The sequence below is a fragment of the Molossus molossus genome, unplaced genomic scaffold, assembly GCF_014108415.1.
Source record: "Molossus molossus isolate mMolMol1 unplaced genomic scaffold, mMolMol1.p scaffold_m16_p_14, whole genome shotgun sequence".
NCBI classification, from domain to species: Eukaryota; Metazoa; Chordata; class Mammalia; order Chiroptera; family Molossidae; genus Molossus; species Molossus molossus.
This window is the reverse complement of record NW_023425349.1, coordinates 13,541,124-13,565,764: the sequence shown is the minus strand read 5'-3', so window position 1 is coordinate 13,565,764 and position 24,641 is coordinate 13,541,124. Positions and strand designations below refer to the sequence as shown.

Sequence of the window (24,641 nt, the reverse complement as noted above, 5' to 3'; positions counted from 1 at the left end):
TTTCACAACAGACTGTGCTTGTACAGGTTAGTCTATATCCTAACACCCAACTCAATGTTCAGGTCAAAAACAAATAACTATATGTAAGTTAGAATCACAAATTATGAGCCCTGTGAGATTTAGTTATCATACTTACCCAAAGAACTGACAGCGCCAAGAGGGGAATCCAGGCCTCCAGACTCCTGGCCTGGCTCTAGGGCTCCTCACTGGTCTATGCTGACACTCTTATTCCAGAGACACAGGAAAATGCAAATCCACAAGTGATCCAAGTTAAGAACGAGCTCCCACAGCTCAGCCAATGATGCCCTCTGGACTGGGGCTGATACTGAGCCGACACGCAGTGCCATGGCTAATACTGATGATGAAATACTGAAATACTTCTACACCAGTTGTAAAACAGCCCCTGATCCATCCACACCAACTGGCCCAGCTATCCCAGCCCCTCCCTGTAGACTCCTACAGAGCTCTCCAAGAACCAATAACTACAGGGTTGGTCCCTGGCACACAAGCAGGCCTCCAGGACCCTGCTCCGGCCCTACGGCCTGAGTCTGTCCCGAGAGCTGGGCCTGTGCTGCACCAGTTAATTATTTTGAGAATCACCCTTTGCAAAACCACAAGTCATGATCAGAGCCATTCATCAGAGAACTAATTTACGTAAGAGTTCTCTGTCCTAGATGTATGAACTTGATTAAAGTCAGGTTTAAAAAAACAAAACTTGGCCTATAGTGAACACCTTTCCTTTCCCCTATCTGGCTGCCAAGTTGCATTTTATTCGAGCTGGGGTCAGAACAATCTCTACACATCTCTCACAAACCAACAACAGAGTCATTCATTCACTCAACAAGCACTTACTGAGCCAGGCACTGGACTAGACATTGGAATTCAAACATGAATGCCAGTTCTCTACCTCTGAGGTGCCTGCCCATGGTGCACAGGGGCTCAAGTGAGGAGACAGAAAGGTGGATCCGGCAATGTCAACACAAGAACTAAGTGCTACAACGGATGGGTGAGCAAAGCGCTATGCATCAGAGAGGAAGAGGAGACATCACTACTAAGCAGTCCAGGGAAGATGCCACAGAGAAGCAGACAGCAGAGTGGCATAAGGATGTTCAGGAGTCACCAGGTAAACAAGGAAGTAAAGGGCATTCCAAGAGATGGAACAGCATGTGCGAAGGCACAAAGATGTACAAAAATGGCATTTTCAGGAATCTGCAAGAAGTTAGCTGTTGTTAGTGATGATGGGGAGAAAAAGAAAATGAGACAGGAAAGATAACTTGGGGCCAGATAAGGAAGGGCCTGCTGTGCCCTTTTTCATGTGCATTTAAACAGAAAAATGTTCTGAACACTTGAGATTACATAGTTCTTGAGAGCTGAACCCTGGGAGAGCAAATATGAGGCTCATCTTTTAATGAGCTGTGATTTCTGTTTCCTGTGCAGTGCAAACACTAATACTCAGCTGCGGGATACTAATCTGTAAGGTAGACTCACAACCCCTCCTCTTATTTGCTGTAAGCTCAATTATCAGCAAGAAGGCATCTGAGGCTCTCTAGATCAAAGGAATTACCAAATATGTGTCAGGAAAGAATATGAATTCGCATGTGAATGTCCCATTTCAGTCATGCTCACCTCAGAGAAGATGATTCTGCTGCCTGGTGACTGTTGAGAAGAGCACTTTTCTGTTATTAAGTCTTCACTCCTGAACTTGAGATCTTCCGCAGTCATTAAATAACGATTCTGCTGTATTGCTTCTGAATCTTCTTCATTGGATTTCTAAAGATACCACACAAATCATAAGGAAGTTTTCATCAAGAAAAATATATTAAGAGATTATCCCCAAATCTTTCAGGGAAGATACTTGTTTTTCTTCACAATACCTACATGTCCTCTAAGTCACTTCCATCATCCCCAAATACTGCCAATTACTAACCAAACTGTAATGCACTCCAATATGTTGTTACAACCGGAAGAGCAGCCTGCCAGCATGGTGCGGTCATTGCAAACCCTCCCGCCACTGTGACAGCCTGCTAGCAGGTGCGGGGGACAAAGCCCAGGCTCTCGCCCCATGGGTCTGGGTTCAAATTCTGAGTCCCCCTGACCAGGTGTGACCTCCGGGTCTCCTTCCTATCCTTCGGGGTTGCTGCAGTGATTAAGCAGATTTTATATCACAACCAACAAAGTTTAATCTCCCTTGAAACATTACAAGTAAGTCTGACAAAACTGGAACCACCCATGTCTGTGAGGAGATCTGACTTCCAGGAAGAAAAGGGCAAGACTGCAGGCACTGCTTTGGGGTCTGGCCACACGCGCAAAGCCCCTTCACACTGACACACACTACAGCTCCCTCACTGTCTCCTTCAGAAGGCCTGACATGCAACAGGGCTGGGAACCATTTCTCTGGTCTTGTGCCCAAGTTCAAGCATAGCATCTAGTCCTACTTAACACCTGTAAGTCCTGAACTAGGTTTTGGCACTGTCTGTCAGAAATTCAGGACAAGAACCACATCTTATTCCTTAGCTATCAGAATTCATTCATCATGTCAAACTCGTCAAAGAACTTGGGTGAAAAACAACCAAAAAGTAGCGGAGACAAATTTTTGTAAAAACCCACTAACCTGTAACAGGAAGAACTAGGAATCAAATAACCAACACTGAATTTCTAGAACTGCCATCATACTGTTGTGCTTGAGTCACGTGTTTTGTGTTTTGTTTTTTAAAGTCCAATTATACATTAACATTGCTAACAGTACTGTGAGGCTGAAATGGAAAACAGCTGTCCCTACCCCTCTCCACTTCTCTCCTCTGCATCCCACCCCCAGAAAAAAACAACCTTCAACTCCATAGCTATTTCTTGTTATTTATTTCCATGTTTCTGTATTATGTTCCTACTCTCACATTTCTTGATTTCTTATGGTTAGATTTTATCTACTGGCTCCTGTCAGTTTAAAATTTTAGCTCTTACATCTTCTGCGCCCCCCGACACTTTTCCTAGTAGTTATATCACAATTTTAGCTAAATCAATATTCCACATTTACGTTACTATGGCCACACAAATACTATTCACGGCTCAGCCTTACATCGAGTTCTGTGATTACATTTCCTTTCATTTTCAATTCTTTGCTTTTCTTGGAATTAATAACAACTGCTTTGTCTGTTTGTTTCCTTAGTTCATAAAATTAAATTATGTATTTAATGTTAATTTACCTCCAAACTCTCTAAAGAACTTAAAAATTCCTCTGGATGGAGTCAGATATGTCAGGTAAACGACATTCCATTCAGTTTCTTGGGAGAAACCCCAACTTAAGCATTCCCTCAACAGCTCGAATCCAGGCTCCCCACATCTCTGCTGTCCGCCTGGACTTCACATCCCAGGTGAACTCCCTGCTTTCTGGATCCCATGCTTCCTTTTCTGGTTACTTCCCGTTGGTAGGAAAACATCCTCCAGACGTTTCCTGCCAGGAGCACATGGGAGGCAGATGATTTCCGACACTGAGCATCTGGAAATGCCTGCAGTCTGCCCTCACGCTTGCTGACAGTGCTGTGAGCACAGACTGCTGGACTGGAAGTCACTCTTCCTGAAAAATCTGAAGGCACCGCTCTCCTGTCGTTGGGCTTCCAGTGTTTCTGCTGAGGATTCTGTCATGTCGAAAACTTGGTATGTGACCAGATTCTTCCTCGCTGGAAGCCTTTAGGACGCTCTCTCTGTCCTTGTGTTCTGAACTTGCACAGAGACATGCCTTGGGCTAGCAGTCCTCCATTCACTGTACGAGAAACAGAGTAGGCCCATCCAACGTAGAGCTATCTGTCCTTCCACTTTGGAAACTTCCTTCCCTCTGCTTTTTTGGAATTCCTCTTAGTCCACACTAGAGCTCTTCAATCGAGGCTCTAATGTCTTCTTTTCTCTCCCATTTTCCCATCTTTTTGCTTGTTTCTTTAATTCCATTTTCTGAAAAACTTACTCCTTATCTTCCAACTTTTCTAACTCTTCTATTGAACTTTTTATATCTATAATTACACTTCCAATCTCCAACAGGTCGTCGTCCTTTTTCCCCAGTATCTTCGTTATCGGAGCCCGATCTCATTTACTATCTAGCAGGTTAGTGTTGAGTCTGTTGTGCTAGTTTTCTTCCAGCCTCCACTGTTTCTATTCCCTCTACGTAGCTTTGTTCTGTCTGTTTGGTTTGGTCTTTGTCTTTCCTCTTAGATACTTTTCTCCTGTTTGATGAACTTAAGCCATCCAACAATTGTAAGTGTTAAACTGCTCAGAAGCTCTGTGACTATGGAAAGGGCATATCACTGGCAGCCTCGTGGATGTGACCAGGTGGGGACTCCGGTGTCCTGTCAGAAGACCCCGTCGGCACCTTACAGTCTTTTCCCCCCTCTGGGTATACACACTTCTGCTCCCTCCACTCTGCTTTCAGATGTACCCAGTGACCCCCAGACCAGAGCATTTAAGGTCACCAGGGAGTAAAGCTGCATTTCCTGATAGTGACAAGAACAGGTCACAAAACTGTCCTGCATTCTAGCCCAATCTCCTATTTACTAAGGCATCAGATACCTCCACTGCCTACTGAGTATTTCTGGGTTCTGTAGGGAAATCAGCTTTCTGTTTCTTAGCTTTTCATCCCAAAGCATGTAGCAGCAATGTGGAGGAAGCAGAATCCTATGCAGCTACCACCTGCCCGTCCACTTTCCATCCCGACAGCAGCCTGCGTGGTACACTCATCCCCCTCTGGGCCTATGGGTTTATACCTTTTTCCCCCGTCACTGCATGTTAACAAGGCTTTGGCAGGAAGCAGAGTTAAACACCCGTGTTGAATCCATCATGGTCCCTGTAAGCGTGAGCGGAATCCAACATGATCAACAAGGGTCTTCCAAGACAAAAAGGAGCAGTGAGGAAAGTCCAGCGGGGTGAAAGGGCACAGCACGAATGAGGAACAGCAAGCACTGGCAAAAGACATGCTCAGGGAAGCAGGCGGGCGCCAGAGCAAAACGAGTCAGGACCTGAGCCAGATCTACCGCTTACTATTCATGGGACCCAGGACAAGTCCCTTCCCTTTGCTGAGCTTCCGTGTCTCCAAACTCACCACCCTGGTGGCTGAGGTCCAATGGCATAAAGAAAGCTCTAAAGTGCTCTGATATATAGCAGTGAAGGCTATAATCATTTTTGCCAGCCTTATTTTTATATAAATGTTCCTATAAAATAATTTTAAAAAAAGAAAACCTACACCAAGTCGAAATTTAAATACAAAAGAAAAAGATTTTGGTACCTGAAGCAACAAGTCCTTGTCCTTTTGACTGGTACTTTCAGTTAGACATCTGATCACCTGCTCTTGACTGCATAATTTTTTATTACTTTCACTCAGCAGACTCTTGTAACGGTTCTCCACTGCTTTCTCTCTTTCATTCACTTCGTTGCGTAATTTTTCAACTTCATTTCTAAGGTCCTACCAGAAGAAAAAGAAAAAATTGGAATTTACTTGACAAAAATTTAAAGTTGACAACCTCTCACCTGTTTACCTTAGTGCTAGAGAGAGAGCAAGCTAGTAGATGTATTTAACAAGTGTGTACTTCCTTCTCATCTAAAGTTTTACAAAAACCGCCCTGGCCGGTTTGGCTCAGGGTTTAGAGCATCAGCCTGCGGTCCAGAGAGATCCGGATTCGGTTCCCGCTAAGGGCATGGACCTCGGTTGCAGTTTGTCCCCAGCCCTGGTTGGTCATGTGAGTGGCAGCCACTCGATGTGTCCCTTTCACATCGATGTTTCTCTCTCTCTCTCTATTCCTCTCTCTCCCTCCCACTCTACCTGAACAAAAAAATGGAAAAATGTCCTCGGGTGAGGATAAAAAATAAATAAATAAATAAAGTTTTACAAAAACCAACTTTAAGAATATCCTGAATAAGGGCCAAAATATATAGAGTACTCATACAACTCAACAAAAGAAAGACAAAGAACCCAATTAAAAAATGGGCAGAGGAACTAAATAGACACCTCTCCAAACATGACATAAAAATGACCAAGAGACATATAAAAAAATGCTCAATGTCACTAATTATCAGAGAGATGCAAATTAAAACAACAATGAGGTATCACCTCACACCTGTCAGAATGGCCACCACAAACAACAAGTGTTGGCGAGAGTGTGGAGAAAAGGGGACCCTAGTACACTGCTGTTGGGAATGCACACTGGAGCAGCCACTATGGAAAACAATATGGTGTTTCCTCAAAAAAATTAAAAATTGAACTGCTATTTGACCCAGTGATCTCTCTTCTAGGAATATATCCTAAGAAGCCTGAAATACCAAACAGAATGACTATACGCACCCCTATGCTCATAGCAGCACTATTTATAATTGCTAAGATCTGAAACAACCCAAGTGTCCATCAATAGATGAGTAGATAAAAAAGCTGTGGTATATATATACAATGGAATACTATGCAGATGTAAGAAAAAATGATCTCTTATCCTTTGAGATGACAATGGAGGGACCTAGAGGATATTATGCTAAACAAAAGAAGCCAGTCAGAGAAAGACAAGTATCTCATGATCTCACCTATATGTGAAATATAATGAACAAAATAAGGTAACAAACAAAATAGACCCAGAGACATAGAAGTAGGGATCAGACTGACAAACGTTGGAGGGTGGGAGGCAGGAAGAGATAAACCAAAGACCTTATATGCATGTATGTGTAACCAATGGACACAGACAACAATAATGTGAAGCGGGGCAGGGAGCGGGTAAGGAGGTTGTCAATGGAGGAAAAAGGAGAAACATCTACAAAAATAAATTAATCAAAAAAAGGGGAAAGAAAGTCCGGCTGGTGTGGCTCAGTGATTGAGCATCAACCTATACACCAAGAGGTTGCTGGTTTGATTCCTAGTCAGGGCACATGCCCAGCTTGTGGGCCTGATCCCCAGTGGGGGCCAAGCAGGAGGCAGCCAGTCAATGTTCTCTCTCATCGATGTTTCTCTCTCTCCCTCTCCCTTCCGCTGTCTCGATTTCTCTAAAATCGATAAAGGAAAAAAAAAATTTTTTTAAAGGGGAAAAAAAGAATAACCTGATATTTGGAAAAAGCTTTATGCACAGATGTTATCACATTATTTATAATACTGAAAAAACGGAAAGAAACTAAATATGCACCAAAAGGGAATTAATTATAAAAAGATTATGGTATGAAAAATTGCAGAGTTATGAATAAAAGTAAACCAGGATACTATGTACTATGATGCTGATTGTTTTCTAAATGTTCACACAAAATGTTAAGACTTCTCTCTCCCTCTCTCCCTCTTTCCCCCTCTCCCCACCCCCAAAACAATTTAAAAAAAATGTTAAGACTATAAGGGAACACACCAAAATAATGCCAGCATACCTACAGAGAGGGATTGTGGGTAATTTTCAATTGATTTTTAATTTGACTTTTTTGGAGTTTCTAAAAATCTCTAAAAAGTCTATATTACTTTCATAATCAGAAAAAAACTGTCTTAAATTATGACACAATAACAGGGAAATGCTCATGTTACAATGTTAAGAAAAAAAACAGAAAAGAGTATTCAGTGATTGTAACTACCTCAAAATATGTACCATTTGTAATATTGAAGCACTATTCATAATAGCAAAAGGGTGGAAACAACCCAAATGTACACCAATGGAGGAATAAACCACGGTACATGCTCACAAGGGAGAACTCTGAAGCTATCAAGAAAAAGGAATGATTACTCTCTCTATAAATATGCTGCCCTAAAGTACTCTTTAGAATATATTGCTGCAGGGGAGAATGGGGAAGGAAGCAGACCCCAGGAGAAAAAAATGTATAGCATACTGCCATTTATTTAACCATAAAATAAATCAAATGGTAGTTTATAAGGAAAAGAATAAGATAGAAGGGACAGAGATAGAGAGGAGAACTCATTTTATAGATACCACATTGAAACCATTTAAATGTTTAGATACTTATTTTTAAAATTCCCTAAAACTGAAAGCAGAACAAAAACAAAAAGTGAATCTGTGTATCGAGTTAACTGGTTAACCAACCAGAAAGTAATTATTTCAGTAACTTTAAAGCATGTAATTTGTGCATCCCTAATGGGATAATTTTCCAAGGACAAAGGGACTGCTGCAAAAAAATCTTGAACTGTTTTTAGCATCATGTTGCAAGAAATGATATTGGTATTATTATTCTGAAACTGTATATATATTTATTAAATAAGTAGTTATTACTACCATAAAATACAAGACTTTACGCCTAAGAGAAAACAAATACAAATATAAAAGAAGTTAAAACGTAATTCTAAATTTGAATTGGCAATATCAATATAAACTTATATTTTCTGTTCTTTCCTTCCTTTACTGAGAAGGCCTAGAATCATTACTTTTCCTAGCATCCAGACTGTAGTCTCTAAGTACCATTTCCCACCAAAAAGAACCAGGGTTCTTTAAAGCAGTGGTTCTCAAAGTGTAGTCCCTACAGCAGCGTTATCAACACCACCTGGAAACTGCAAATGAAAATTATTGTACCCCCACCCCCGCCCCGGGAGGGGATGATTCCAGATTCAGGCAGCAATGTACAATGTGAGCCCAGACATCTTCCTATGTCAGAAAGGAAGGAAGTTATCAAAGACTCAACGATCATGTCTGAAGAACTCAGGGCCTGGCTGGAGTAGTTCAGTTGGTTGAGCACCTAAATGTTGCCAGTTTGATTCCAGGTCAGGGCACATACTGGATTTCAGGTTCGGTCCCTGGTGGGGGCACGTATGGAAGGCAGCCTATTAATGTTTCTCTCTCTCTCTCTTTCTCTTGTTCTCTCTCCTTTCCTCTCTCTAAACATATCCTCTGATGATTAAAAAAAAAAAAAAAAAGAACTCAGGAGTCAACTTGAATAAGCTTTTCCACTGTCCAAAGATAGGACAATTAGAACATCAAGGATAATAACAATGAATAAAAAATGTTAAAAATATGAGTTCATAATATTTTTTTTAATCCTCACTGAAAAAAAAATTTTTTTTCATTTATCTTCAGATAGAGTGGGAGGGAGAGAGGAAGAGAGGGTGAGAGAGAGAGAAAGAGAGAGACATCGACGTCAAAGAGACACATCAACTGGCTGCCTCCTGCATGACCATACCAGGGCCGGGGATGAACCACAGCCGAGGTAAGTACCCTTGACCAGAATCAAACCCGTGACTCATTGGTCCACAGGCCCACGCTCTAACCCCTGAGCCAAAACGGCCAGGGCAATATAATATTAAAACTAAAACAAAAAACCTTCGATCACTGTAATAGGCAAAACAATGCCCACTCCCCCAAAGACGTTCACATCCTAATTCGCAGAATCTGTGAATATGTTAGAGGCAAAAGGTAATAAAAGTTGCAGATGGAACTAAGGTCACTAATCAGCTGATCTTAAAATAGAGAGATTAGCCAGGTGGGTCCAATATAGCTACAAAGATCCTTAAAAGGAAAGAGGAGAAGCACAAGACACCAGCAGCCACTGCTGGCTATGAAGATGAAAGTGGCCAGGGCTCTAGATATGCAGGCAGCCTCCAGAAGCTGGAGAAGGCAAGGAAATGGATTTTCCCAAAGCCTTCAGAAGGAATGCAGCCCTGCAGACACCTTGCTTTTAGCCTGGTAAGGCCCATTTCAGACTTCTGACTTTAGGAGCTATAAAGTAAATCTGTGTTAAGCCACCAAGGTCATGGTAATTTGTTACAGCAGCAATGGGAAACTAATACAGTGAGTTACCTTTGGAGCATTCTAGTGAATTCTTTATTTTGTCTTTCCTATATGAACTGTGCCCCACAGTAACTAAATAGATGATGAAAAATAAGTTTTTCTTTATAGAAGTATTTAGCTATAAATGGAAAAGAAATGAGGAGATTAAATATTCACCATTTTGCAAATGGTAACATCACAAAAATAGGAACTACCAAATACATATACCTCCTAATGGAGTACAAATGACCATCTATAATGTAAATCTTGCCAAAAAATAAATCCTGAAATTGATCATGCATCTTACATAACTACTAATTTACTAGAAAGAGAGTCAGCAGAGAAACAAGTTAAATGCCATTACAAACACACAATCAGCAAAATCCAGAACAGAAAACTATAAAGAACAAATGACCCAACTTATTCAACAAATAAATTATATGGGGGGAAAGGGGGGAGGGAGAACCTGTGAATTAAATATTAATTTAAAAACTTAGGGAAGGTTAGTGTGTGAATTCATAAATTCATACTGATTCCACAGGATTCATTCCAGCCTTCCCTAACTTTATACTCTCTCTCTCTCTCTCTCTCTCTCTCTCTCTCTCTCTCTCACACACACACACACACACAGAGTTGGACACAGAAATAAGTATAGATGTGTATACATATGTGTCAGGATATACATACATATATTTCCAAGCTCTGACCACTGACAAGGCCTAGAAATATTGACACCCCAGTAGCAATGAAGACACCTGTCATTTGAATCTTGGTTTCTAAATATCACTCTCCAATAAAAGAAACAAGAGATCCTTAAAGACATGATTGATTGCAGGAAAACACAAGATGAGTCCAGGGCAACTTTGATCCTGGAAAGTAAGAAAGTGATCAAAAAGGATGGGGCACAGCCCTGGCCGGTGTTGCTCAGTTGGTTGAGGGTCATCCCATGCTCCGAGAGGTCACCGTTTCAATTCCAGATCAGGGCACATGCCAGGGTTTCAAGCTTGATTCCCAGTAGAGGGCATGCAGAAGGCAACCAATTAATGTTTCTCTCTCATCAAAGTTTCTCTCTCCCTTCCTCTCTCTCTAATATCAATAAAAACATGTTTTAAAAATGATGGGGCATGGCCCTGGTCAGTGTGGCTCAATTGGTTGAGTGTCATCCCATGCACCGAAAAGACTGCTGGTTCGATTCCCAGTCAGGGCACACACCTGGGTTATGGGCTCCAACCCCGTGGGGCACATGCAGGAGGCAGCCCGTCAATGTTTTCTTCTCACATCAATGTTTCTTTCTCTCTCCTTCTCCCTCCCTCTCTCTCTAAAAATCAGTAATATCTTTTTTTTAAATCTTCATTACTGATAAGAGCAAAAGCCTCCTATTGTTAATCAGCTCTCATTTAAAAAAAAAAATGATGGGGCATGTTAAAAGGCACAGGAATCAATCTGAAGGAGCGCTCAATGGTCAAATCTGGGACAGTGCAAGCAACAAAAAAAATCATGATGTCAATGGGGCTTACAACCTATGGACTAAAACAAATACCCATCAGTCCATACTGATATAAACAAATAAGTACATAATAAGTAAATGCAGGAGAAGGGACAGTAGGATTACAGCTAGTAAGTGTACAAGAAATCACGGAAATAGAAAACCACCATTAGGCAAATACCACAGTAACAATTGTAGTAGGTATCGTCAATGGATAGTTAAGATTCTTAAAAGTTTGATGTGAAATGAGATATTTACAAAGACTCAAAGTATCTCCCCATAAAATAATTATGGCAAAGGGAAAAAAGTAGTAACTATATTGTGGAGAAACTCAGGAGATCTCCCCACCACCTTAACCAAGTGACTAACACTAACCTCACCAGTAATAAGACAGGTTAATATTATGCACCTCCAGATATGACACACTGATAAGAGCAGATCACATCTGTACTATTACCAAAAATGTATACCCTTGATATAATCAAAAGAAACATCAGACCAGCCCAAATTAAGAGACATTTACAAAATAAGTGACCAGTGAGATATGACACTTAAATGCAATGTGGACCCTAGACTGAATCCTGGACTGGCAAGGGGGATTGATGGGAAAACTGGAAAAATTCAATTAGTCTGTAAATAATAGTATTGCAATGGTGTTAATTTCCTGGTTCCAATGAGTGTACTATAGTTATGTAAGATGACAACTTTATGAGAAGCTGGGTGAAGGTTCATATGGGAACTCTGTATTATTTTATTATCTTTCCTCTATGTCTAAAATTATTTCAAAAAAATTTTAAGAGACATATGAATTGATGCAATGTGTATACTTTAAATCATGATTTGAGCAAACTGTTTAAAACAATTTTTATTTATTTATTTATTTTTTATCCTCACTCGAGGACATTTTTCCATTTTTTGTTCAGATAGAGCGGGAAAGAGAGAGAGAGAGAGAGAAACATTGATGTGAAGGGACACATCAAGTGGCTGCCACCCGCACGACCAACCAGGGCCGGGGACAAACTGCAACCAAGGTACATGCCCTTAGCGGGAACCGAACCCGGGCCTCTCTGGACCGCAGGCCGACGCTCCAACCGCTGAGCCAAACCGGCCAGGGCTAAAACAATTTTTAAATGAGCCCTGGCCGGTTTGGCTCAGCAGTTAGAGCGTCGGCCTGCGGTCCAGAGAGGCCCGGGTTCGCTTCCCGCTAAGGGCATGTACCTTGGTTGCAGTTTGTCCCCGGCCCTGGATGGTAGTGCGGGTGGCAGCCATTCGATGTGTCCCTTTCGTATCGATGTTTCTCTCTCTCTCTCTTCCTTTCTCTCCCTCCCATTCTATCTAAACAAAAAATGGGAGGAAAAAAAATGTCCTCAGGTGAGGATAAAACAATTTTTAAATGAGACAATCAGGGAAATCTAAACATTAATTGGCTATTTAGTGATATTAAGAGATTTACCTTTCTGAAGTAAAAATGGTATTTGTTCAAAGAAAACTATATAATTTTATTAACCAATGTCACTCCAATAAATTCAATAAAAAGAAAAAAAGAACACAATGAAAAACGGATGCAATACGTTTGGGAATTGCTTAAAATACTTCAGTATTGAAAGACAGGGAGACCCTAGCCTGAGGATTAACAAAAAAAAAAAAGGAAGAAGAAGAAAGAGAGGGAGTGGGGAAGGGTATAGATGAAATAAGGTTAGCTGTCTTACTGCTAAAGCTGGGTGACAAGTACATGGAGGTTCATTCTCTCTCATTTTATGTGTATACAAAATTTTCCATAATAAGCAGTTGTGTGATTTTTGTAAAGCACTGATTAAAAACCTGTAAGAAATACCAACCCACATGATTATAAATGCTTTTTTTAATGATGTTATTTTTTCTCTATTTTTAAAATATTTTATACTAAGCATATACTATATTCATAATGGAAGGGGAAACATTTTTAAAGTAACATTTTTAAAAAGAAACTTCCTTAAAAATTAAATGTTAATTTTTCTCTTGGGCAAACAGATGATGTTAAGATTGCCCTAAACCTTTAATCCAAAACAACTGGACCAAGAACCTATCATGAATTGTAAATGTCAGTAAATAGAAATTCAATTCTAGAGGGAGGAAAGATGGGCTTATTTATATTCTACAAATAATACTAAAGTGACATTAACAGAACTCTAAAGTTAAAAATTAAGAACATTTCCCACATTAGTGTCAGGCCAACATATTAAACCATTTTCAAACTGTACATGTTCTTATTGGTCCTTGTCCATGTGCAGCCATAATTTTTATACAATTTTAAATGGTCTGAATTTGTTCCCATTCCATTACACCACAACCTACAAACAGCACATCCCCATTAAATAATGACACATTTGAAGAATAATTATAAAACAAGAAGTTTAAGAGTATAAAGTCACGAAATTAGTTATTTAAAAAAAAGTAGAGATGAGAAAGGTCTACAGAGTGGTACACCTGAGCTTACAACTGGGCGTTCCTCCTCCTCCTAGTCCTGCTAGTCCAAGGGAAAGGCAAGATGTGGTTGCTAGGTGATGCTCAGGGAAAGACACAATCTTCATGTATCTCCATTTCAATGAGTAGATCATAATTCGTTTATCTATTTCCCCACTGTCTCCAGGAAATAGAGCAAAGAATAGCTCTGTGCATAAAACAAATCTTTTCTAACTTTTGATCTGCTTTCTCACTAGCACTGACATTTTCTTAAATGTTTGCTGATTTAACTGGTACAGAATGGTTCTTCACAAGAGTCTGAATCTGCATTTCTTTGAAAGCCACCATGTTTCTACATACTGACTACTGTCTGGATTTGCCCTTGCGCACACTGGCCATAATAAACATACTTTCAAGGGTGGTTCTAATGCAAAGCTGATCTCTCAAGAATCACCCATGGTGTGCATACACAAGCACACACACAAACTCCTTGTCCCCCTACGTCAGAAAAGCCACTGGGACAAAGTCCATCTGTCTTACTAATGCTGTTAAAGAAGAGGCAGAATATGATTCACCTTCATAACCTTTCATTATTTTTTGCCTTCCTGGCTGTGTTTTTTGAGCTGTTACTAATCAGAATGAGAACATGCACTGGTGCAGAGGAACTGCTGTGGGTGGACATGGAGTGGGGAGGACCTGGGAGCTCCCTCACTTTGGTTCTGTTGGTAATAAAAGCTACCGTGCATCAACTGGCCACCACAGTTAAAGGCACAGTGCTGGGCCTTTTCATATCAACCCTAGTAATCGTCACAACCTGCCTTGCTGACCCTGTCTCCTGCTGCTCGCCCCTCAGCCTTTTCTGCTCTGGCAACCCTGGTTTTCTTGCTCTTTCTCTTACATACTATGTATGTTCCCAGCTCAAGACCTTTACGCTTGCTGTTCTCTCTGGCGGCAAAGTTCCTGCTTCCTCACTTCTATCAAGCCTGTGCTCAAATGTCATGTCTCAGTCCAGTCTTCCCTGGCCATCCCTCCTAAAATAACCACTAGCCCCATGGCAACCTCGTTCTCCCTGTTCTTTCCCTTCATTATTCTTCCTGATGGCATCTTCTAACAGAGTAGTTATTTAATTTAAAGATTTTGTCTATAGTCTCCATCACCTGAATGTAAGCTCCACAAGGGCAGGGACTGTTTTGTGTTTTGTTTACTGCTGTATCTCCAGCACCCAGAATGGTACCTGGCACACAGTAGGCACTTGTAGCAAAATAAAGATAGCCATAAGTTCTTTGACCTTCTTATCAACGGCTGTGGAGTCTATGTTCCCTCTTATGGCTATCATCTGAGCAATGCAGTGACCACTGTGACAAACAGAATACAGCAGTCGTGACACTGTGCCAGTTTCTTCTAAGCCTAGATTTAAGAAGCTGGCAGCTTCCAACTCTTGTCTCTTGCAACATTAATGCAACTGATAATCCAGCTGTGCTTAGCTTTCCAGCCATTCCCCAAAAGACACCAGACATGTGACTGAAGAGTCATGGATCCTCCAGACCAGCCCATTCATTAGCTGAATACTGTGACCTGGACCATATAGAGCAGAAAACCACCTAGCCGAGCCTTACACAAATCCCTGACCCACAAAAATCACGCTATAATAAAATGATTATTGTTGTTTTAAGACACCAAGTTTAGGGATCATTTGTCCGGCAACAATGGGTAACCAGAACGGCACCTAATAAACACCTGTTGTTTGGATGGTTGAGTGGAAGGATGAGGTAGATGGGGATGCTCCCATTTAATGATTGAGGAAACCGGCCCCCAAAGGTAATTTATCCAAGATCACAGCCACTAAGGAACAGCACCTGCCTGATCCTAGGTCCCTCTGATTTCAAGACTCCCAGTTCACTTCCACACTGTGACAAGGGTTTGGATTTCTCTTGCAATGATCCCAACCCACTACACATTCACCTGACACTCACTTTTGAAAGCTCTCCCTAAAAACTGGTGAGAGAATAGGAACCATAAAATCCATGTAAGCCATTTAGGTACATCTTTAAATTCACAATAAAGATCATACTGACTTTTTAATTTTAAAATGTTTATGTATTATGCTAAGTAAGGCACATGTACCATCCATGTGCACATTAACCACAGGTCCACTTACATCATTTCCCAGATTCAGTTCCCTCCTTTAAACAAACACCTATCAGACCCAGATTATGATGTTTGGTTCAAGTTCTAGCATGTCTATGTTTATGTGTTCACCAATAATTTATTCCATTCCCCATTTCATTCACTTATAAAATTTTAATTCAGCTACCTAGGTTAAGAACATCTTACATGTTTTAAATAAGAAAAGCTATTAATGTTGTATCACATTTCTTCCACATGTCCCCCAACCCAACCAAGTTCTAGAATACTACAGAGGACTTGTAGTTTTGTCATTCCTAAGATTTGGGGTTCTTAACCTGAAGTCCATTGAATGGGCCCCTGGGAACCTATACAAATTTGCGTGTGTGCATTTTGGTGTCCTGAGACCCATTATAAGCATTAGTAATAGAAACTATTTACCGAGCACCAGCTATGAGCTGAGCATGGGCCGAGGCATTTTTACATAAAACATCTCTAACCCTAATGACTGCCTGCATGGTATTATTAGTCCTGTGTTTACAGAAAGGAAACTATGGCTCACAAAGGTTGAAAGATTTTCACAAAGCTTTACAAGCAAGCTGCAGTGCTTAAATTCCAACTCAAGTCAGACTGACCCTGAATTCTGTGCTCTTTCCACCCAACTGCACTGTCAAAACCAAAGAAATATACAACCACTCTGTGACATGGGCAATAATTTCAACACCCTGAGCTAATGTTTTAGTTTCTCAAGGCTCAGGACTGACGGAATGCCCAGCCTGGGGCTGAGGCCCTCCTGCTTGTGAGCGGGGCAGGACCAGTGATCCTGGACCTCATGTGAAGAGCAGTCAGAGAAGGCTTGAGGTAAAAGGACCACTGCAGGGAGGGGGGAAATGTGTGTTCAGGTGGCCTTGAGGAGGAGCAGCTACCATGGAAACACAAAGACAGCCAACGGGCTCATGTGCTTGGCACCAGAGGAGTTGTAATAAATGTTTAGGGGAGGCATGGAAACAGCATGTCTCGCCTGAGCAAAACAATCAGAACTGAAAATTGATAATCTTGGGTGGTTTCCCCAAACCTCCTTTAATATTCCAGAACTATAAAGACAGGCAGACTAGCCTTACATCCCTTAGCCTTTACTGCTAGAAAGCTGTGTGGCTAAAGACAGATAATTTACATATTTGTGATTGTTTCCTTTCCAGTAAGTGGGAATGATAATACAAACTCCTGGGTTCCTGGAGAGTTAAATGAGAGAATGCAAGATGGGTGCCCAGCACAGAAGCAGGTGCACAGGAAACAGTACTGTGTCACCACCCTTCTCCCCACGCATATCCTTCAGGCTGACCTCTACTCCCAGGTTTCCTTCTGTGGCCACAGCAACACCATCCCCCTAGCCGCAAGGTTCAGCCCTCCCCACTCCCTCTCATACGCACCTTGTCATCCAACAGATCACCCAGGCCTGAGGGGATAGCACATCCTCCATACACAGCATGTGAAAGATGAGCAGGGAAGATCTGGTGCCTTTACATGGACATGAGTGCCAAATCCTGCCCTGCCAACCACCCCTTCCACCCGCAGAGTTCTCGAAGGAGGTGAACATAAGAAACGATCACAGACTAAAAATCTCATACCCAAAGCAGGGCTTTCTGACAACAATGAGAGTTGCTTTTGTTTGTGTTGTGTGGATGGGGAGGATGTATGCAGCTTAAGGGAGCCAGTCACTTACCCAACAAAGGCCAGGCCAGGCCAGGTCTGCAGGCTGAAAGCAAAAGAATCTGGAACATGTAACCCACCCACTTGCAAGGATGTCCAATAAATATCTTGGACTCTGAATAACCAGATGAGTCAGTCCCCCTCCCCTGAGGAGGTATTAGAAAGGAAGAAGGGCAGAGGCCGAGGTATTGGGGAGAAGTGTCCCTCCCTGCACACTCGATCCCTCTTCTCCCTCATCCCGCTGCCATTGTCTTCTTCAGAGCTTAGCTGTCACCTGGTCAACCTCAACAGCTTCCTAACTAGTCTGCCTGTCTCTGGGTTCACCCACCAAATCCCATGCACACCCTTGATCATTACATCTCTGCCCAGAACCCTTCAGTGACTCCGAGCTGACTGCAGAAGGAGCTACCTAACAAGCAGTCATTCCAGGCTCCCGCCGGATGCTCTAGCTTGCCTTTTAGCCTCATCTCACCCAACCACTTCATTAGCGCTCTCCAGGCCCTGCACCTGTACCTACCCAGGCTCCTCCAACTAGAAAAATAAAATTCCCCCAATTCTGCCTGGAGACAGCATGCTTATCTTGTAAGATCCAACCAAGCACCACCTCTTCCACTAAGCCCTCCCTGACTATTCTACCTCAGCAACTGTCCTGTGAAAACACCATCCCCTCATTCAACTCACAACAACCCTACGAAGCAGATGCTCTGATTATACCCATTTACTGGTCAGGAAACTGAAGTGTGAAATGTTCAAGCAACTTAACTGAAGTAAAGGGTGCTGGAATCAGGATTTAAAGACAGGTCTGTTTGTGTGTTCACTAAACTAGTGGTTTTTCAAACCGAGCTCAAGAAGCCCTAGGATTAGCAATGCCCAATCCTGGTGACTCCGTGTCATCTGACTACACATTCCTCCAGAAACTGACTCTGTCAACTGGGGGGAAAGCATGAAAATGTGTCCTCGTTTCTAGTGAAAGAAGCCACAATCCTCAGGAATCTGCCAGTGCCTTGGGTGCACCTGTCTCAGGTGCTTCTGAGCACAGGAACAAGGGGGAAAGTTTAGAAACCCCCTCCCACATCACCCAGCTGCGAAGTGAGTGCCGTCACAGCAAGATCTGTATAATGGCAGCAACTGAGTGGCCTCAATTTCCATCCTAATGGCAATTTTCCTTTAAGATTTGCAGGTACACTCTCGACCAACACTGAGCTAAGTGTCTTTGCATATCAGGGCTCTCTCAGAGCAGACTGGTTTTTAAAAAGTGGATTATTTGAAAAACAAACTATCCCTATAATCTTAGAATCACATTAGAAATGAAAGCCAGACCCTCGCACTCCCGTCTCGTCAGCTGGTTTGTTTTATCTCTGGCCAGATGGAGAATGAGAAGGTTCTCATCCATCAAATTTCTACCTTATCAGGTTCACTGTGAGAAAGCTTGTCAAAGTGCTCAGTGGTTACCTTTAAATATACAAAGAAAACCCTCCAAAATCTTAATGAGGTATAGGAACTCAGTGACGTACGCATTCCCGGAACTGGTATGAGGCAGTGGTGTCAAAGCCCCATTCTGTGGAGCCTGGTGGCTCCGGGGGACAGTGGCAGAAGCAGGACACGGCAGGGAGAGGAGGGAGTACCAGGCTTCCTACCTCACTTCACCTGGAGCAGATCTACTTTTTTTTTTTAATCCTCACCCAAGAACATTTTTGCATTTATCTTCAGATAGAGCAGGAGGGAGAGATGGGGGAAAGAGAGAGAAACATCGATATGAGAGAGACACACTGACTGGCTGCCACCCACACGACCCAACCGGGGCCAGCGACAAACTACAACCGAGGTACATGCCCTGAGCAGAAACCGAATTCAGGACTCTCTGGTCCATGGGCCGATGCTCTAACCGCTGAGCCAAACCGGCCAGGGCAGCAATTCTACTTTTCCATGTTTTCTCTCAGAAGAGTTATTTTGAATAAAGAATCCACATGCTTAAAAAGATAAATAAACAGCCCTGGCCGGTTTGGCTCAGCGGTTGGAGCATTGGCCTGCGGACCAGAGAGTCCCAGGTTCGGTTCCCGCTAGGGGCACGTACCACACACACACACAAAAAAAGATAAATAAACAAACAGAAGCCACTGGGATGAGGCAGCACTTGTCAAGGAGAACTAACGTGTGTTACTGTTGGTGAGGACTGCAGCGATTCTGAGCAAGGAGCTCAATGTAACTTTCACCAGAAAGCCGGAAATAGTAGACAAAGGAAAGGAAGCTGTGCAGGGGTCAGGGCCCAGCTGAGTCACTTAACAGCCATCAGGCAACAGGCAACGCACCACATCTCTCTAAAACCCCACCTGAATGACGCAATGGAACATACCTGCCCTCTCCTCCGGCCCCATGACCACTCTCCCTGTGCCGGGCTCATTCAGGCCCCCCAAGCCTTTACAGAAGCCTTTCCTCTACCGGGAATGCTCTGCCCCTCCAGACCCCTTCACGTCTCGGCTCAAATCCACCTCCTCTGTGAAGCCTTCCCTCCCTCCCCTTCCCCTCTTAGCACAGTCCCATTCTCTGTGCTCCCAAAGCCTGTGGTCCATCTCTCTATCAGTACCCATCATGCTATACTTCAATTAGCTCTCTGTCTGTTTCTATCATATTTCTCTACTGGATTCCTTCGGAGACCGTCTGATTTGATTCTGTCCTGTATCCCAGGGCCCAGGACAGAGCCTGGCACAGAAATTGTAAAATAAGAACTAGAGATCAGGGAAAGCCTTTCTGTATGTGCCCCGGAAAGACTAGAACGATTCCACGTGAAAACTGATGGGAACGGCCTTTGAAACCAGCTCCCCTAGCAGCCCCACAGGTGACACACTGAGATACTCCGAGTGTCACTCCAGAAGGGCTCCGACTCCCTTCCTGGGGGACCAATCAGCTGGAAAGGAACAGACAAGCACTCTCATCAGAGGAGAGGTGAGTTGACCAAGAAGAAATGGCCAGCTTTGTTGGCTTGACTGGTGAAAGGGCAGACCACATTCATTACTCAGCAGTGTCCATTAGATTCTCACAGCCAGTGGTTTGTCATTCAAAGTCCAGAGCCAGCACGTGCTACACAATTAAAAACAGGACAAGAGGAAAGGAGAGAAGGAATGTAATACACTGAGCATCTACCTTTATGTGCCAAGAACTAGTAGGTGTTTTCTCATGCATTATATTATTCATTTATTTAATCCTAAAGTAGATTTCAATCCCACATTCGGGGAGAAAACATAAGTTTAGAGAGGTTAAGTAACTGACTTACAGACTTAAGAGTTAAGCACCTGCTAAAGCTGCGATTCCAACTCCAGACCAGCCCTGTTTTCCACTATTCCAAAGACACCTACTAAAACTGCTAAGTTTCTAGCTCCAAGGTAGCAGCACCATCACCATCATTAAAACACTTATGATGTACCAGGGATGATGCTAAGTGATGTACCCTATCTCCCATAATCCCTACAACTAATCTGTTTTTCTGACAAGAAATGGACACCACAGCTTGGAAAGGCATGGTGACTAGCTCATAGTTCAATAGCTCACAAGTAATGGAGCCAGAATTCAAATCTAGTTTGACTCCAAGTCTTTGCATTCAGCCTTTCTTATAAGAAACTGGAATTCACAAAGACAGAACTTCTTTCAACACAGGACATTTAAACTGCATGTGATTCTACAAAGATACCAACTCAAAATCTTTACACCTGATTAAAACAAACAAAAAAGGGTAAGAGAGCTTTGACCCTGGGTAAAAATCACACTGCCTCAGGTCTGTGATCTTAACCCTAAGCAGCCAGCCTACAGACACTGTCTCCAAGGGCCATGCTTTGATTACGGTTCACCAAGAGATGTTCTGAATGCTGTCACAATCTCATTTGGAGCTATCCATCAACAAATGCATGTGAGAACCGGAGGGGTTCGGGTTGAACTACCCTGAAATTAAACCCACTCCTGTCAAAGCACACGGGATCAGCCAGCTGGGTGACAGGTACAACTTTAATTAGATTTTTGGGCTTTAGCCAGCAAATGTATCCCCACAGAGCTAAGTGCCCAGGTACTGAAACACACACTTGTCAGAGCAGCGGATGACAGATCTTGTAACAGATGAGAGCATTATGAGACAAGCTGGGGAATATGCTAAACCAATGTCTAATATACGTTGCTTCTAAAGGAGACGAAAAAGACTAGGACTTGCTCATCTCCCCCACGAACTCCCCATAGCACACAGAACGCCTGAAACAGAGATAGCAAATCTAAAATAAAGATGTCCTGCTCTCCGTCCCCTTCAACAAATGCACGCACACACGCACCCACATACACACAAGCACACACATGTGCATGCACACACTAAAAGGAGAGCCTTAAGTTTCTGGAGCCAAACAATGTATCAAAGTCAGAGATGTGAGGGCAAGGATCTGGGAATCCAAGCAGCACACCTGTCATCACAGACCACAGAAGCTAGGACACTTTAAACATCACATAAGGTCACTGACTTGGGAATACCAGGGGTTTTTTGTTTGACTTTGTGAAAGCCTGCTGAATTTCCTCAAAGGGATATGAGTCCCTCTGGTGGCAAGGAGGTATAATACAATGAAGGGGATCTATCTGTGAGACCCTCACTTTTTGACCTAATTTCTTACTGTAAAAAGACTTCCAAAGTAAGAACCAAACGTGTATTCACTGGAGCCTAAGCAAAGTGTCTGCACCACTGCAAGTACGCAATAAATGTTCCTTGAATAAACAAATGAACTAACTGCAAATTACAACACGTGCTGAGTCAACTGGCACTGGGTCACTGCAATCACAGGCAATTAAAACAAACACAAAATGACTCTCATGGCCAAACTTCTCTGTGTTCATGCACAATCAGACACAGTGAATTCATATGCCTCCATCCAAACTGCATTTTCAGACAGGCATTGTCTCCCTCTAAATGCTTAAAAGCAGGCACAATGAGACTGCAATAAATGTTTTTGGCAAGAGCAAAGGATGGTTTGATCACATCCAAAAGAGAACTGGTTGGCTTACCATCAGAAAGAATTAAGGAAATGCTATAAAATCTAGTGCTGCTTGATAGGGGACCACTGCAAAGGCTCTGAGTCATCAGAGCACATCTATAAACAGGGTTGCAGTATTTCCCACTGATTTTGTAGTTGTCCAAGAAACGAGAATAATGGGCAACAGCCAGACACAGTCCCAGGGACTGAAAACCTTAACTTAATGCTTACAAGCTTACTGACTTGGATGACATTGATCTGGCCCTGTGCAAAATTGCTTTTATTGAATGGGGTATTGTCAAAGACTCTGTATACTGCTCAGAGAACTCTTTATAAAAACCCACCAGAGGCAGTACTTCCCTCAGGCCTGAGTGCTGGCAAAAGCTGTCCTTTTATCTTAACATGTTCATCTTACAGACACTGGAGACCTTGTAACTGAATTTCCCTTTTCACTTGTGCTGCCAGGAGCTAGCAGCTGAATGTTAAGTCCCCTCTTCAGTACTGCGAGGGGTATTATAACGTGCATTTCTACGTACTCACTGACTTCATTTTACCAGTCACCCTTATCTTTCCTACACCCTAATGCCTTTATCTTTATTTTTCATTTCATTTAATTTCACAACTATCTATAAAACCCTGAAAATGCTTTTAAAACACTGAAAGAAATGTTACAATTTTCAAAGCTTCAAATAACCAGAATACTTCAAGTTGGGTGTCCTTATTTTGTTTCCCCCAAAACAACACTCTCACGCCTCTGCACCTTCACCTTCCGTGCAAAGCCCCCTCCTCACCCCTGCCTCGCTCACAACCTTAAACTCCAACTTCAGAGCCAGTTCAGAAGTCCCTCTCCCCAGAGCCTGCTCTGGTCCTGCAAGCCACTCCCTTCCTCTGTGCTCCCATGGTACTCTGTCTGTGCCTCCGTGTGGAACTGCCCCATGCCAAGTCAAGAGCCTGCTGAATGTGTGAATGGTTCCTTTCCTTTACCAGGGCAGAAACACTAGAAGGTCTTGTTTTCTGTTTATTTGTTTCAGTCCAAAAACACCACCACCAGCAGCAGCAGCTGGTGAGTGGAAGGCTGCAGTTAACTGAAGAGCCTAGTTAATAGAAAAAGCTGATCGGATATGCAAGGTGGGTGGTCATGCTCTTCCTCTGCAGGTACCCTGGCACCCTAAGGCAAAAACACCACCCCACCACGTTTCCCCAGACTCCAAACAAGCCAGTGACCCCAAGATCGGGCGTGAACCATCCATATGAGATGGACACAGCCAGATTCTTAGAATACAACCAGAAGTCAAGCAGAAATACCTGTGATGCAATAACACGCAAAAAGAAAGAAACCACAGCCACATCATCTTGACAGAAACAAATGTGACCTGATGTAGAAAAGTTGTCTCAGGATGCTAGGAAGCTCCGAGTCACAGGCACACATGTTTGGAGGGGAGCGTTCAGAGTGCACAGCTGTGGGTTTGGTCTGCCCAGCGCTTCCTCTGGGTGACCCTCATCCCCCCCAAACATGTGGCTCCTGGGGAATCTGACAATGACGGCGCCACACACTTCTGACAAAGAAGAATGGGCATGTGACCCACGCTGGCCGCTCGGTAGCTCACCCCTCTGGCCGTCCTCAGGGAGACGGCGGGGACAGCAGCGTGTGAGCCCTCCTCCCTCCGTGTGAGGAACTGGGAAGAGGTGACCCCGGCAGAGCTGGCAGGATGGCTCCAGCCACTTGGAACTGGAGGAAGTGGATGCAAGAGAAAGCAGCCTCCTCTCAGAGAGACAGGCCCTGTCCTGGCAGTGTCCCAGTCACCCGTCCATCCAGCAGCTTAGTTACAAGACAATAAATGTCCCTTTTTGCCTAAGAATGCAGCTTTTTATCAACTACAGCCCAAAATTATTTTAGAAACACCAAAGTTTGCATGGAAAAGTGAATTATAGAACCGACAATGTCTGACAACAGAGGGACGGGTAAATAAATTACAGCACACCCTCTTGATGCAGCTATCTAGCTATTTATTGCCAAGAGTAAGTTATAATGTAAAAAAACTACATATTTTATATATGAATACGTGTATGTGTGCCTGCATATACCTATATATCTATACATATTCCCCATCCAAATTTTATTGAATATTTTTAAGAAGACAATGAAGAAGAAAAGGAACAAACTATTTTAAACTAAAA

At 42.8% G+C, this 24,641-nt stretch overlaps 1 protein-coding gene across 7 annotated transcripts in view; it reads right to left on the bottom strand.

The window, feature by feature from the left end:
* CDK5RAP2 (CDK5 regulatory subunit associated protein 2) overlaps window positions 1–24,641 on the bottom strand; it is a 184,641-nt gene that overhangs the window by 98,113 nt on the left and 61,887 nt on the right. For all 7 annotated transcript variants that reach the window (XM_036260325.1, XM_036260328.1, XM_036260326.1 and 4 more), the window contains 2 exons: window positions 5,267–5,443; window positions 1,627–1,770 (listed from right to left, as the gene is read on the bottom strand). In XM_036260325.1, coding sequence (XP_036116218.1) covers window positions 1,627–1,770; window positions 5,267–5,443 — 321 coding nt within the window. The remainder of the gene's footprint in view (window positions 1–1,626; window positions 1,771–5,266; window positions 5,444–24,641) is intronic.